General features: G+C 40.1%; 1 protein-coding gene across 4 annotated transcripts in view; it reads right to left on the bottom strand.

The window, feature by feature from the left end:
- LRP6 (LDL receptor related protein 6) overlaps window positions 1–13,239 on the bottom strand; it is a 118,108-nt gene that overhangs the window by 45,003 nt on the left and 59,866 nt on the right. For 2 of the 4 annotated variants that reach the window (XM_038153022.1, XM_038153021.1), the window contains exons 4-7: window positions 12,237–12,433; window positions 11,366–11,497; window positions 2,810–3,206; window positions 2,137–2,308 (exon numbers count right to left, since the gene is read on the bottom strand). In XM_038153022.1, the coding sequence (XP_038008950.1) occupies window positions 2,137–2,308; window positions 2,810–3,206; window positions 11,366–11,497; window positions 12,237–12,433 (898 nt within the window). The remainder of the gene's footprint in view (window positions 1–2,136; window positions 2,309–2,809; window positions 3,207–11,365; window positions 11,498–12,236; window positions 12,434–13,239) is intronic. The other 2 variants (XM_038153023.1, XM_038153024.1) reach the window with 2 other exon arrangements.

Here is a 13,239-nt window from a genome sequence, read left to right as displayed (position 1 = left end):
GAAACTTTCCAAGAAGACTCCTTCCTTCTACAGCGCTTTTCAGTTCAGTGATTTGTAGTTCAGAGGTAATTTTATTTGCCACTAAATTGCAGTGGAATTCCCTTCCCCAAACCTACCCAGTCTTCCTAGTAACATGTGTAAGCTTTTAACATCTACAACCATTTCCACAACTTACAGCATCTGCTTTTGTTTGTTCTGCACCCACCACCCAAAATTAGTTACAAGGACCAACATCTTCTGTGAAAAGAGGTGTCTGTGTGGGAAGTGTTGGTCACCTTACACAAAATTTTATAGATCTATGTCACATATGCCTAAATGAATACCTTCAGGAATTAAAAGACCAAACCCAAACCCACATCCCCAAACAAAACTAAAATCCAAAAGCACCGCAGAAAAACTGTGGGATAACTTCTTCTCTGTTGCTTTAAAGGTTTTAGCCCAACTGTTTCAAGATTTACTGCAAGTTGAGAAGAGTTAACAAATGTTAACTTTTTATAAAAAGCAGCAGCAGTAATATAACTCTAACACTTGGAGACTCATAGGAAAAAAATAACTAGCAATTCTGAAATCTTACAGTGATAAATCTCTTCTGATGCCCTGCAGAGATGGTACATGACAACCTGGAACAAACTCATTTTGCTGGCTTACACTGATTTAAGAACAATGAACTGGAAATTGTCCCAAAAAAAACCTTTGTGCCAAATCAGATATCTTCTGTCCTGCCACAGACACTGTAATGTCGACATAAACATTCTATGATGTGTTCTAGCCAGTTTGACTGAATTGCAGCAGTGAGCTCATGCCTGATCTAGATGAAAATTTCTGCCACAAACTGATCCAGCACTGAATAGAATCATTATTAATGAATAAGGAGTCTCAGTGTTCTGGCAAACATGAGGGTGAAGAATGCCTAACTTTCCTTTCGCAAAACACATTCAAAGCTGAGACAGTATCAGGGCTGAAGCGCGCAATAAAAAATCTCTACACATCACTAAGACTATTTTCTCCTCTTTTCTCAGAGCTGGTGTAATATTAAGTGAATTACAGACTATAAATCCTGTTTTCAGGACAAAGAAAACTCTGCTCCCTGAGGCTCTCTCAAGGACTGCTTCAAAGCAACAACTCACCTTGCAGGACTGGAGTTACTTTGGCTCTAAAGGAGAGCTAACAGTTATGTGACCTTCCAGCACATGACTACGACTTCACCTTGACTTATTTGTAGTTATAAATGAGTAAAAACAACTTCGTAAGTCTAGAAAAGATATGATTGTGCCTAATACGATAAGTGCTAAAAGTTATTTGCTATGATTGTGACTAATACGGTAAGTACCAAAAGTTATTTGCAACGGTTGGGAATCAACAAGGAAAGCCGTAATTCCTCAAAGGAAGGCAAATCTACCAGGATATAGCACAGGCAGACCTGAGCACCAGGTAGCAGTCAAGTCTTCCACTTCCAACAAAAGCTTTTTACAGCAAACTGATCAAATGCTAAACAATACCATTTTCTCAAAGACTGACGGATAATAAATGCCAAATTTGTTTTGTAACTGTTACACAACAAAATAAATGCAAGACTTTCAATGTGGGAGAGAAGAAAATGTGTCTTTTTTTTAAATTAAAAGTTTCAACTGGACACATCAGAAAAAAAAGAAAATCTAAACTCTTGCTGAAACTCTAATAAAACAAGCAAGATGTAAAGTATAAAGGATTTCTGGAAGTATAAATAAGTATATGTGAAATAAGATTTATTTCTTTAAAATATATTTTACTAGGCTCTAAATTGAGCGGTGCAAAGACTGAAAGATAATTTTTTTAAAACTACATACATTAATCCCAGTAAAAAGCTTTTTCCCCAGATGACCTAAGAATTGACTTATTTAACAAGTCCTTATCACACATTCTTACAAAGACAGCTCTACTACATGGATATAATTTCTATTTTACACCAAAAAAAAAAAATAGAGAAGACTAGCAAGTAACTTGCCCAAAGGCTGAGAAGAATAGAGTTGTTTCTAAAAGCACAACTCAACCACCATCCTATGGCCCTTTCTGGCTCTATCAGAATATGAACACCTAGAAAAGCAAAACCACATTCTATAACTTTATGGAATAAAAAATGCAGGTACAGTTACAAACCTCTATTTTGTCTGTTTTGGCATCTCCCCAGTATATTTTGCTTTCTGCATAATCCAGTGCCAACCCATTTGGCCAGCCAAGCGAGGTGTTCACCAGCACAATTCTGTCTGAGCCATCCAGTGCTGCCCTCTCAATCTTTGGGATTTCTCCCCAGTCAGTCCAGTACATGTACCTGCAAAGGAAACAAAACCTTCTTAATCCAAACCTCCAATATTCTTATACCTTCTTCTGGACTGCTCTTCCCCGAAACCACATAGCACACAAAAAGTTACACCCCTAAGCCAAAAATATTTCCTTACCTAGGTAAGAATGCCCAAACCATTCAGAAAAAATTGGCATGTAAACACACAAAATTCCTGCATCAGTCTGCTCAGCAAGACAATAACTGTAACTGGTTACAGTGTTATTAGCTAGAATAAACAAGCTGATTCAAGCAGTCCACAGAAATATTTTTAAAAATAATAAAATATAGACATATAAGGTAACTACCCAGGTGGTCAAAATAGAGCAGCAGTGCTTGTGCCTCAGAGCCTTAACTTTCAGAGAATCCCAGTATTTTCATTTAGAAAGCTCAGAAGTTTATCACTGCATCCCATTATCTATATAGAAGCAGACAGAGGTATCTTCTTTGCATGACCAATATTTTAAAAAATCCTCCCAAACAGCTCCTCACCCAACCATGGGATCCAGCACAATAGCTCTGGGTTCTTCCAGGTCTTCTGATATCAAGATTTTCCTCATGGTCCCATTCAGCCTGGTGACTTCGATGCGGTCCGTGCCGGTGTCCGTCCAGTACAGGTTGCGGGCCACCCAGTCCACGGCGATGCCGTCGGGGTGCGCGATCTGCGCCGTGACCACGAACTGGCTGCCCGAGCCGTCGAGGAAGGAGCGGCGGATGGCCCTCACTTCGTCGTCCGTCCAGTAGATGTATCCTTCCAGAGGGTCAAAGTCGATGGCGATGGCGTGGCGGATGTCCTCCAGCGGCAGCACAATGTCCGTGAAATCGGGCGTGTCCAAGGAAATACGCCTCAGGTCCGTCCGGCGGGCCAGGAGCAGCAGCGCGGTGGCACCTGCAGGAACAGGACAAACACAAACACCTTGGAAACACCGTGCAAGAGGCCTGGAAATAGAGAACCTCAGTCTGTTCTTTCCCAATGTGAGAAACAACTTTGAAAATTTAAAAACGTTTATTAAACCTTAACAAAAATACAACAAAGGACTAGATCAGGAACAATTCGCAGCGCTGGGAACTGCCCCTCATTGATACCACATGGCCAGATCATCTTCAAGATGGATGCTCAGTCTTTTATACCCCTGGGGTTGCATCAGCCAGCCCTGGCCCCTCCCGAAGTCTGTCAGTCAGCTCTTTGCCATTTATCGGTGGAGATTGCTTTCTTGTGACTTGATTGGAGGTCAGGTGTTGCCATGCCTCACCCCCTAAGCCCCAAGCTTTTCCATTCCCAGCTGCCCCATGCAAGGGACACATGTGCACGACTTCTTTCTACCTGTCCTAGACAACCCCAGCTGTCTGATGGCAACAATACAGTGGGGGAAAGGGAACCATGGGGAGAAGAGAGGACATCTAAACTGCAATAACATAACTATACATCACTAAAGGTTTTATTAATATTCAAACAACAGTTATCTTTTAATTGCGAGAGCCAATCATCTCATTGTCCATCTGTAACACCAACAACATGGTCCAGCTACCTTGATTTCACAGGACCTAACCAAACTGCTCGATACCAGCAGAGAATTCCACTCCAAGGTATCAAATGTGAAGCTGCTGACAATGTCTCTGCTGCTTCTTCTTCAAAACAAGATGTGTTTACAGAGAAAATTCAGTGGTCCTTTCCTTTCCCAGAATGGATCATGTTGCACATATTCTTTATCCACATCATTCCCTCCAAATTAGTGAAATAGATATGCAGCAACTATGCTGCTATTTCATGCAAATCAACAGATGGCCTGCAACCTCTTAGATGAGAAATTAATTATTTATTGACTGTTTGCTGCTGTTGGTGAGAGGACAACCATGACAAACATGCTGTATGTTTCAACATGTAACACAGAACACCACGAGTAAACCTCTTTTGAGAAACACTTATTGGAGGAGTCAGATTTGGGAACACACCACCGTGCAATGACCATGCAGAGCAGGAGGGCCGTCACCTTCTCCCACATTTGCTAAGAACAAGCTTATTGAAGACATGAAGATAAATAACAGTATCTTACAGAGTAATTTTGAGCCAAAGCACACAAAAGCCTTGCTGGCTTTTGGGTCAAAAGTCAGAATCACGATAAATAACTAAGATCTGCTTGCACTGCAGAAGATGTTTTCACGTAGGCAACACAGCATGTTTAATGGTACTGTCAATGACAGTTGCACTTATTGTCTAATCTAACGCATTTTCATTTAATTTTCTATTCTATGTCTCCAGTTTTCAAGGTAATGAAGGATAAACAAGCACCACACCCCATTCCAATTAAACTAGCTTATCAGTTTGGAGTCTTAGGGAGATAAGAGCAGCTCAGGCCCGAGGGAAGCCTGAGCTAAGGTGAAAAATGCATGTATAATTGCAGGGAAAGTGTGGTGCAATGGCTCTCAAAGAGTGAGAGGACAGGCTTTGGCAGGGACCGATGGAGGATGAGGGGGAGGGTGGAGAAGGCTTAGGAAAACAAATGCATGAACATGCAGTGAAAATGAGCAATTGCCAAGCCACATTGTGTCCATGTCTCGAGTATAAATAAGAGCTAGAAGACTGAAAGAGCTGAAACTGAAGTAAGTTGGTGCTGAAAGAAGAATTTTGGTGTCTTATGCCAAATTTGTTTTTTAAAAAGAAGACAGTAATTGATGTCGGTGCTAGCTGAAACCTCACTGCATGCTAAACCTTGGAAAGATGCCAAAGCAGCCACTGCTTCATTTACAGCAAGTTTTAGGTGTTAAAAACCTCTAAAACACTTTCACAGTGCTGCAGGAAACAGCACCTTTCAACAACTAAAGTTGAGGATATTATTACAAGTGTTTCTGATTGGTAGTCCAGAATGGACTAAGATCAGCTTTGGGATCCTCTGCCCTAAAACACCTCGTGTTCAGAAATACATGTACACAGTACTCAGCTGTTCTTCTAGTGAGTAACTCTTATGCATTAATTAATCAGGAGAGGGGAACCTATAATTATATGCCTATATATTCTTCAAAATACTGTAAAGCATGAGACACAGCCAATGGAAAAAAGGCCTGTTAGAGAGAGGGTTTTTTTTTTTATAATTACAGAAGCAAATAATCTTGACACAGCAGTCTCTATATACATGTGCATTTGCTGCTACTACGTACAAGAAAAAAATTCAGCATCAAGATTCAAGCAGACAGGTGCATTACGTTCATAGAAAGGCTTAGTACATAACTAATCCCTACAATTTAGGTTCAAGGAAGAAAGAAACCCCTACTACATTTTCTTAGCAACTTCACACTCATTTATCCAACCTGATTTTTAAACATGATAATGACCAACTTATTAAAAACCCCAAACAATGATATCTTTTTTGCGTTATCAAGTAAGCCTAAGGTTGAGCAAATGCCCTAACCTCAGAGTTAAAAAAAAAAAAAAAAGAAAAGAAAAAAAGATGTATATATATAGAGAGAGAGAGAGAGTCCACCATTTACAGAAATAGTGTAAGGCATAATTTAAAAATAATTTGTGTGTTCTGGCTGAAGTTGACAGTCATTTCAAAGAACCAATGCCAGGTTTCCAGAAAGACTCAGTTCAGAATAACCATACCCTTGCTCGAACTCACCCTTAAAATTGACCAATTGACCTTCCCATTCTTCCCAAAGACGACCCATTTGAACAGCTTCAGTATTCTGCCTTAGTGAAACAACCCACTGTGTTTCAGCTTTAATTCAGCACTGGGAAATGACTGGCTTTCAGCTCACCCGTGTTGGATTCTGGAACCCCGAGCTAAGAATTTCATGGTCCTTATCTGGCGGCTTTGCCAGCATTCCAATGCCTCCATCAAACACCAGCCCTGAGCCCTCCAACCAGGCAATAAAAAAGTTGAAAACTTACATCAGAGCTATTACCCAAACATTTGCAAACCAACACCTCAGCTGCTTAGTTAGATCAGCAGTCATTCTGCTCAGGAAAAAGAAACCCAGCAGCAGAGAAGCACCACACCTCCAGGCAAGGTGAGGGAAAGATGGCTCTGAATACCTCCAGGCTTGTCCTGACAATAGCAAGAGCTGGGAGGATTTATAGACTGATCCCATTACCACCCTGATAACAGCCAGGGTAAAAGAACCCCAGGTGGTCTCAGAAGTGTGGCAAACACCAGCTGTGCAAAGTTTACCTGGCTAGGCACTGGTCACCACTCAGAAGATGCTCCAGGTACTCAAGGGTGCCAGGACATGACAAAACCAATCAATTTTGTTCACTTCTACTCCAAAGATCAGTTATGAAGCAAAAGCTAAGATGACAGCAGGCTCTCCAGACCTCTTGCCTTGCCTAAGAAAAATCAAGCCTCTGATGACGAGCACGAGGGAGAGAATATCATGAGTACAGAATTGTACTTCAAAAAAAAAAAAGAAAAAGACAATGCAGGCTGCATGCAAGCATAACTTTATTTTTGGCTTTTAAAAAAAATTTATCAGCACTTATTAGGGGAACTGGAACAAGTCACAAACGTATAAAACTCCTCAAACCTCAGCTGGCTTAGATGCTTTCAAAGGGCACATGGAGGCTGCAGCCAGAACTCTGATCTCACACACATATGCAGACCTGAGGCAGTTTTCCCTCTGTTTCTAAACCATTCAACTTGTGGACTAAGCTCAAGATTCTTTTTAGCAGTGCCTGAAGTCACAGGATATTCAAGAGAGTTAGCAATTTTTTGAAAGCCCAGTCCCTTACTTGTCTAAATATGGACATATAAGCCTTACTACTCCAGACTCTTAGTGATGAGAGCTTTAGCCTACTTTTATTAAGCACTTTGAAAGCTGGGATTACAAGCTCACGGACGGTGCATTACATTAGTACTGGAACTAATGCTTGCCTCAAAAATTCACTATTAAAATTCTAAATAATTTAAATCTGTGTGCTAGTTGAAGTCAAGAGAAGGGGGAAAAAGGGGGAATCGGAGCAAGCACGAAGATACATGCAAAGGCACAGCTTTAAGTCCAATGCCCTTCTAACCTTTATAATTAATTACATCTTCTCAATGATATACAGGCCTCAGTCATTTGTAAGTTATTGAACTTTAAAACCATCAGTGGTTGCTGAGCTACACAGACACATGCTCAGGAATGCATACAAAAGAAGTGCTAGACCCAAGACATGTATAATGCATTCCCTGTATCTGAGAAATCACGATTATTAATACATCCCAAATAAAATTACTTCACATTTGACCAAAATATTTAATTCCTAAATGTTTTCCCGCAGTTTTGAAGTCACTATTGTGAAAAGAGTCCCCGATACAACAATACAAACTAGAGTTTTTCATGTAAGCTCAACCTTAAAACTACGAAGGCAAAAGAACATTCATCTGCAATTAACTATCGATTTCTTCTTTCCTTTAAAAGAAATTAAAGAATGAAGGTGTGAAACTAACATCCTGATCTGTGCTGTCAAATTGGGATCCTGGCTATTCCTGACAAAGCAAATTAGGCAGTGGACAGCCCTAAATTGCAAAAAGGAGGTGCAAAATTCTGCTTCCTGCCTCCAGGCCTACCAGGGAAATAGGATGTGAGCATCCATGGGCAAAATAAAGGGCAAAATAAAGATTCTTTTCCTGGAAGAGAACAGAATGGCCTAAGCAAGGCTGAAATTGAAGTGTGAAGCACTGCTTTTTCTTTGTGAGGCAACTCACACCTCCTTGCTCAGCTGAAGTCACCACTGGTTTTTCTCAGTTTAAACCACGTTTCACTATTGGCAGAAGCAACTGCAGCACACAAGACCAACTCCTTACAGGCAAAGACAGAAGCTGAGCACTTGGACAGAGAGCTCTTCAAGCACTAGTAAGAATCTAACTCCAATGACAAACTCATTTATATAAGAAAATTCAGGTTTGTCTTACAACTATCAAAAGATCATTTGAATGTAGCACTGCCAAACTCAGAATACCGAAAAAGAAATTGCAGTATGTTGTGCAGAAGAACAATACATGACCAAGAGTATGACACAAGGTGATAAAAGGTCTCTGGCAGAAGACCCAAGTCCTGCCTGGGTGCTCAGAAAGGACTCTTTGCTTCACATGTTACTGATAGAGGACTATCTGGCCATGAAATAACTTACTTTGCCTCTCTTTTGTTTGAGGGACAGGGATTTACAAACTTTCACCTAGGCAAAGGGGAAGCTAAAACCTCGCTAGAAGTCCACATCTCAGTATACTTCACTGTTTTGATTTGTATTATTGGGTATTAGAAAAATAGTTTTATTCTAAGGTATCACCCCTTCCTGAAACACTGTGGAGAAATCTTCAAAATTGGAATGTGTACGTGTTATTGTATTCACAGATCTTACCAGAAATAGTGAAACTCCTCGAAGGTATGATTAAAAAAACCCTACAAAAATGGAGAAACTAGCACTGAGAGAAAGGCAAGGGAGGAAAAGATTTCCTATAAACCAAGAATATTCAAAAACGCTAGGTTGTCATGGAAACTGCACAGGGAGGGTCAGCCAGCCTCACCTTTGGCTGCCAGCATCATCTGTCAATGCCAAAGCACTGCAAACACCACAAACACACGCTCAAAATTCACCCGTCAAAATCTCTCCAGCGCAGCCCAGTGCTCTCCACAGCGCAGCATGAAATAAAGCTCTCTCCTCAAAGAGGCTCAGTTCACCATGAAACAATTTGGTTTAGGAACCAGGCTGATTTTGTTCTACTGCTAGAACACAAAACCAACTTAAAGAAGAGAAACTCAGCCGAATTTTTCACCTTCTTCACTTATCTGTACTCTCCCACGGTCACGTACACATTCTAATTGCAAAGGGAGATTTAATCAGCACTGCAGCATTACAGATCTATACTGGAACTATCTGAAGTAAAAATGTTCAGGTCTCAGGTTTCCACTCTACTTTTATGGCAGATATAGAAAATAGGCAAGTACAAGGGGAAAAAAACAGCCCAAGAAACTAGAATCAATCCCCCACCTCTGCACACCTGAAAATGAGAAAACAAATTTACTTCCCAGGGGTCCTGGAGGAGCCTAAGAAAGGAAGTCCCCACAGAGACAAGTCCAGATTTACATCTTGAACTCTGGTCTATGGCTACTCTGGCTCTGTTCACGTGCCATGCTCTCTTCCCTCCCCCAAATCAGTAATTGCAGCCTTTGCACCTACAGGGAGCAGTTCCAGGGGATCTGTGCCTTGAAGAGCTCTGCAAAGTTGGAGGTCATTCACAAAAGCCTTAACTCTGCTTAGGGATCTGCACCTCCCTTCAGGGAGAGAGGAGTGGAAAAAAAAAATCACTATTTTGGGGCATGCGCAGCTCTAAATGCTGAACTTCTTGCATGAGTATGTCAGAAATTAGCCCTGCACAGGATCAAAGCTGCACAAAACCAATGGACCTGATGAATAATTTGAGTAGGTTGTTTCATCTGGGTTATATGCTGTCTCCTTTCTAAGACCAAATTAAATAAACAGTCTCAATTTTCTCCCCTCTTCCCACCGTTTTTTTTTCCTGAAAAGGCAGAGGCAGAATGTGCCCAAAAGATAAAGCAGCAGAATGGTGGTTTAAAATACAACATGATATTGAAAACCATAAGAGAAATATTCCCGTATAAAGTTTTTTGCATACAACTGGACAAAATACTGTAGCAACTTGGTTAACAATATTTCTAGTACAGTGGGGGCTTATATTCTGTAAATCAAATACACGTTATGGCTGACTGGCAACATAAAATTTGGCTTCTCATGTTCAGGGAGTGGGAGAAAAGAGCAACAGTTATAAATTCTGAGACATAAGAAATGGCTAAAAAAGTGAACTGATGATTCTGAGTATCTCTGCATGAAAAATCCTTTTAATAAGGTTCTGGGGTGGATTTTTAATACCATTCTTCTACTTACCCTTGGTAATTTTCTTTGATACACTGGAATTTATCTGTGCATATCAAGTATTTTTTGAAAAAGCACATGGATTTGTGTCACATCCTGACTATAGACAACCAACCCAGAGCAGTATTATTAAAGCTTCTCCTTACACCAAGGGAAATGGAAGAAAAACATCTTGTTTGTGTATTGGGAAATTCTTATAAACAATCCCGCCAGGCTAAATTGGGAGCTGTTTTTCACATAAAAGCAGCAATTTATTTTAACAAGGTTCACAGAGACACACAAAAATAATCAGCAGTGAGCATGAAATAGCATGAAATTAAAGAAAACTCTGAACATAGCTGACAAACCTGAAATAATTTTGAAAATATAAAACTCCAATTAAAAAAATATTTCTGTATCCATTTTATTTGGCTTATTTACACTAAGCTCTGCTGTATCGTTTCTTCCTCTATTTACTTCTGTCCTAGGGAGATGATCTGCATGAAAGATGGTTATTTATGATCCAGCTAATTATCTCCCAGTGTTAATTCTGAGCCTGTTAGTGTACTACAGCAACCACAACACAACATCACAAGCCCTACACTTACAAAATATAACCATTTAAAATCATGTATATTAGCCCAAAATAAGAAACTAAGAGCAGTTTTGGGTCAGAGCTTGCAGCTCTGAATCTTGATCATGTCTTGAGTTTTAGGGCTTTCAGCACCTCTACAAACATGTCATTATTTTCAGAGAGAGATGTCAGGTGTAAGTGCATATAGTAAATGGACATCAGACATAAAAAAAAGTTGTTGTACAATCTAATTAGCCAAATACTTCATGATCAATGTTAGAAATATTTTAGGGACAACACAGGATGTAGGTATCAAAGATCTTTTTCACTAAGAAAAAGCAACAACAGAGTCCCCCAAAACTTGCAGGGAGTTAGTGACAGAGATAGAAGTGCAACTTAAATTTTGTAACGGGAGGTAACCTGCCCTTCAGTCACAAGAATTCTTCCTTTGGAAAATGCCCTCTACATTTGAAAATCACTTTTATCTGTACTGCAAAAGCATACATAGTTTTAGAATTTGCCACCCCTAATGTGCATCATTCATATAGTACAGGTGGAAGAACCCCTTTCCCTCCAAAAGTTACTTTGAGCTTAATCTAAAGGATTTTTTAAAAACGAAGCCTACCATCTTTGCAGGTCTTTCCATTCTCAAGAAGTTTCACACCAGTGGGACATGCACACTGATAAGAGGGCTTGGTAGGAGACATCAAACACAAGTGGGAGCAGCCACCATTATTAGTTCCACATGGGTTTGTAGCTGTTAAACATAAATCACACAGATTAATGCTTCTGATAACGAATGACCTCATATCATGTGTTAAGACACAAACGGCATTTGAGTGGTAGAATCAGTGGCAGCAACACAGATTAAAGGAGGAAATGATAAACACAGAACAAGTCAAAATTACTTCCAAGTGTTGAGTAGTGGGGTACTTATGGTACCAAAATTCAGGGATGTTGAATGTTTGCCTTCTCAGGAAAGTAGCACTTAGCTCTAAACAAGAACTTTGTTTCAGCTCTGCTCTTCTTGTTTTTACAAACTCTTCAGCATACTGGTGCTGAATGTATATATAAAAACAAAATGCAAATACAGTAAATTAACACAATGGTTAAGACAGTGGTTACTACACAGAGCTAGTCCTGCTTAATATCATCTGCCCAATTAACATTCCTTTCCACTCAGGAACTACCATTTAGAAAAATAAAAATACTGTGTTGCCTGAAGTTATGGTACAGGAAACAGAAAAATACGACAAGAGCATAAAATGTGTCAGGCAGAACAAAAGTAAGAGATGAGGGATTTTCTTGCACTTAAAAATCCCTGCAAGAAACGCAGAGAATATCTGGTTTCCCTTTGGGTCTTTTGCTATTCTCTGCACTGGAAAAATTGCATCATGACGTGGGTGAAGCCACCCAGCACCATACAGAAAGCCTAATTAAGATTTTTGCAAATCAGTTCCAGATTGCAATTAAAAAAGGACAGCAAGACAGCTTACCATTTGGCTGCCTCTTCTGGCTGAAGGCATGGATATCCATGGGAGAGAAGATGTTGGAATGGATTTCACGCAGGTCCTCCCCGGAGTACTTGCTGCAGGCCAAGATGGAATGTGTGTTCCAGTCAGTCCAGTACAACGTGTCCCCAAACAGTGTCAAAGCAAAGGGATGTGGAAGGGAGCCTTTAACCACTGCTTGCCTAATAGAGCACAGGGAGAAAATGAACGCTCAAACACCATTCATGTGACAGTTTTGCCCTGAACTCAGCTTCTGTGAAAAGAAGTTTGGGTATCGTTGATCAGAACTTTGTATTTATTTATTTCTGGGAAACAAATATACTGCCCCTGCTTTGGGGAATGATATGAAGGAACAGCACAGGAATACTGTTATCAGGCTGCCTACTGATGCTGAGAAGCCCAAGAGATGCTAACTGAAATCCTTACTGAGATCTGTTGGTACTTTTTATCTCTTGAACAGTCCATGCCTGGGGGGCTCTCTGCCACCACATGAACACCAGCTGATTTTATGTAAGTCTGACTGCTACCTGCTGATGATATACCATGTCCACCAATTCCAGCCTCAGCAGATTTCACACTGAGACAAACTGGTCAATTAGCTATCCATCCATCTCTTCCAGCTCCTCTTTTGAACCATCAAAAAAAATACTGTAAAGTAGTTTTTCACTCTAAAGAAAGCCTTAAAGTTACTCCCATTATTATGATAATTATTAAGCTACTGTTTTTACTGTAAGAAGTGGCATTAAACAGAATTCTAGTGATTTTCTGCCATGGTAATGATATAATTTCTGAGCAAACTGGGTCACTGCCTCTCTCCAGGTTCACAAACAAAATTAAAGCGTATACTCATATATTTTATGTATATATACAAAGACATGCTCATTAGCCATCACAAAAATGCAGCACAAACATTACTGAAGACAGTTTTTCCAGATTCTTGTGATGTAGAAACTAATTATCTGTACCTAAGATCCTCAGAACTGGAATG

The sequence above is a fragment of the Motacilla alba genome, chromosome 1A (genome assembly GCF_015832195.1).
Source record: "Motacilla alba alba isolate MOTALB_02 chromosome 1A, Motacilla_alba_V1.0_pri, whole genome shotgun sequence".
Classification (NCBI taxonomy): domain Eukaryota; kingdom Metazoa; phylum Chordata; class Aves; order Passeriformes; family Motacillidae; genus Motacilla; species Motacilla alba.
Note: the sequence above shows the minus strand (reverse complement) of the source record. Positions and strands in the feature narration are given on the sequence as shown.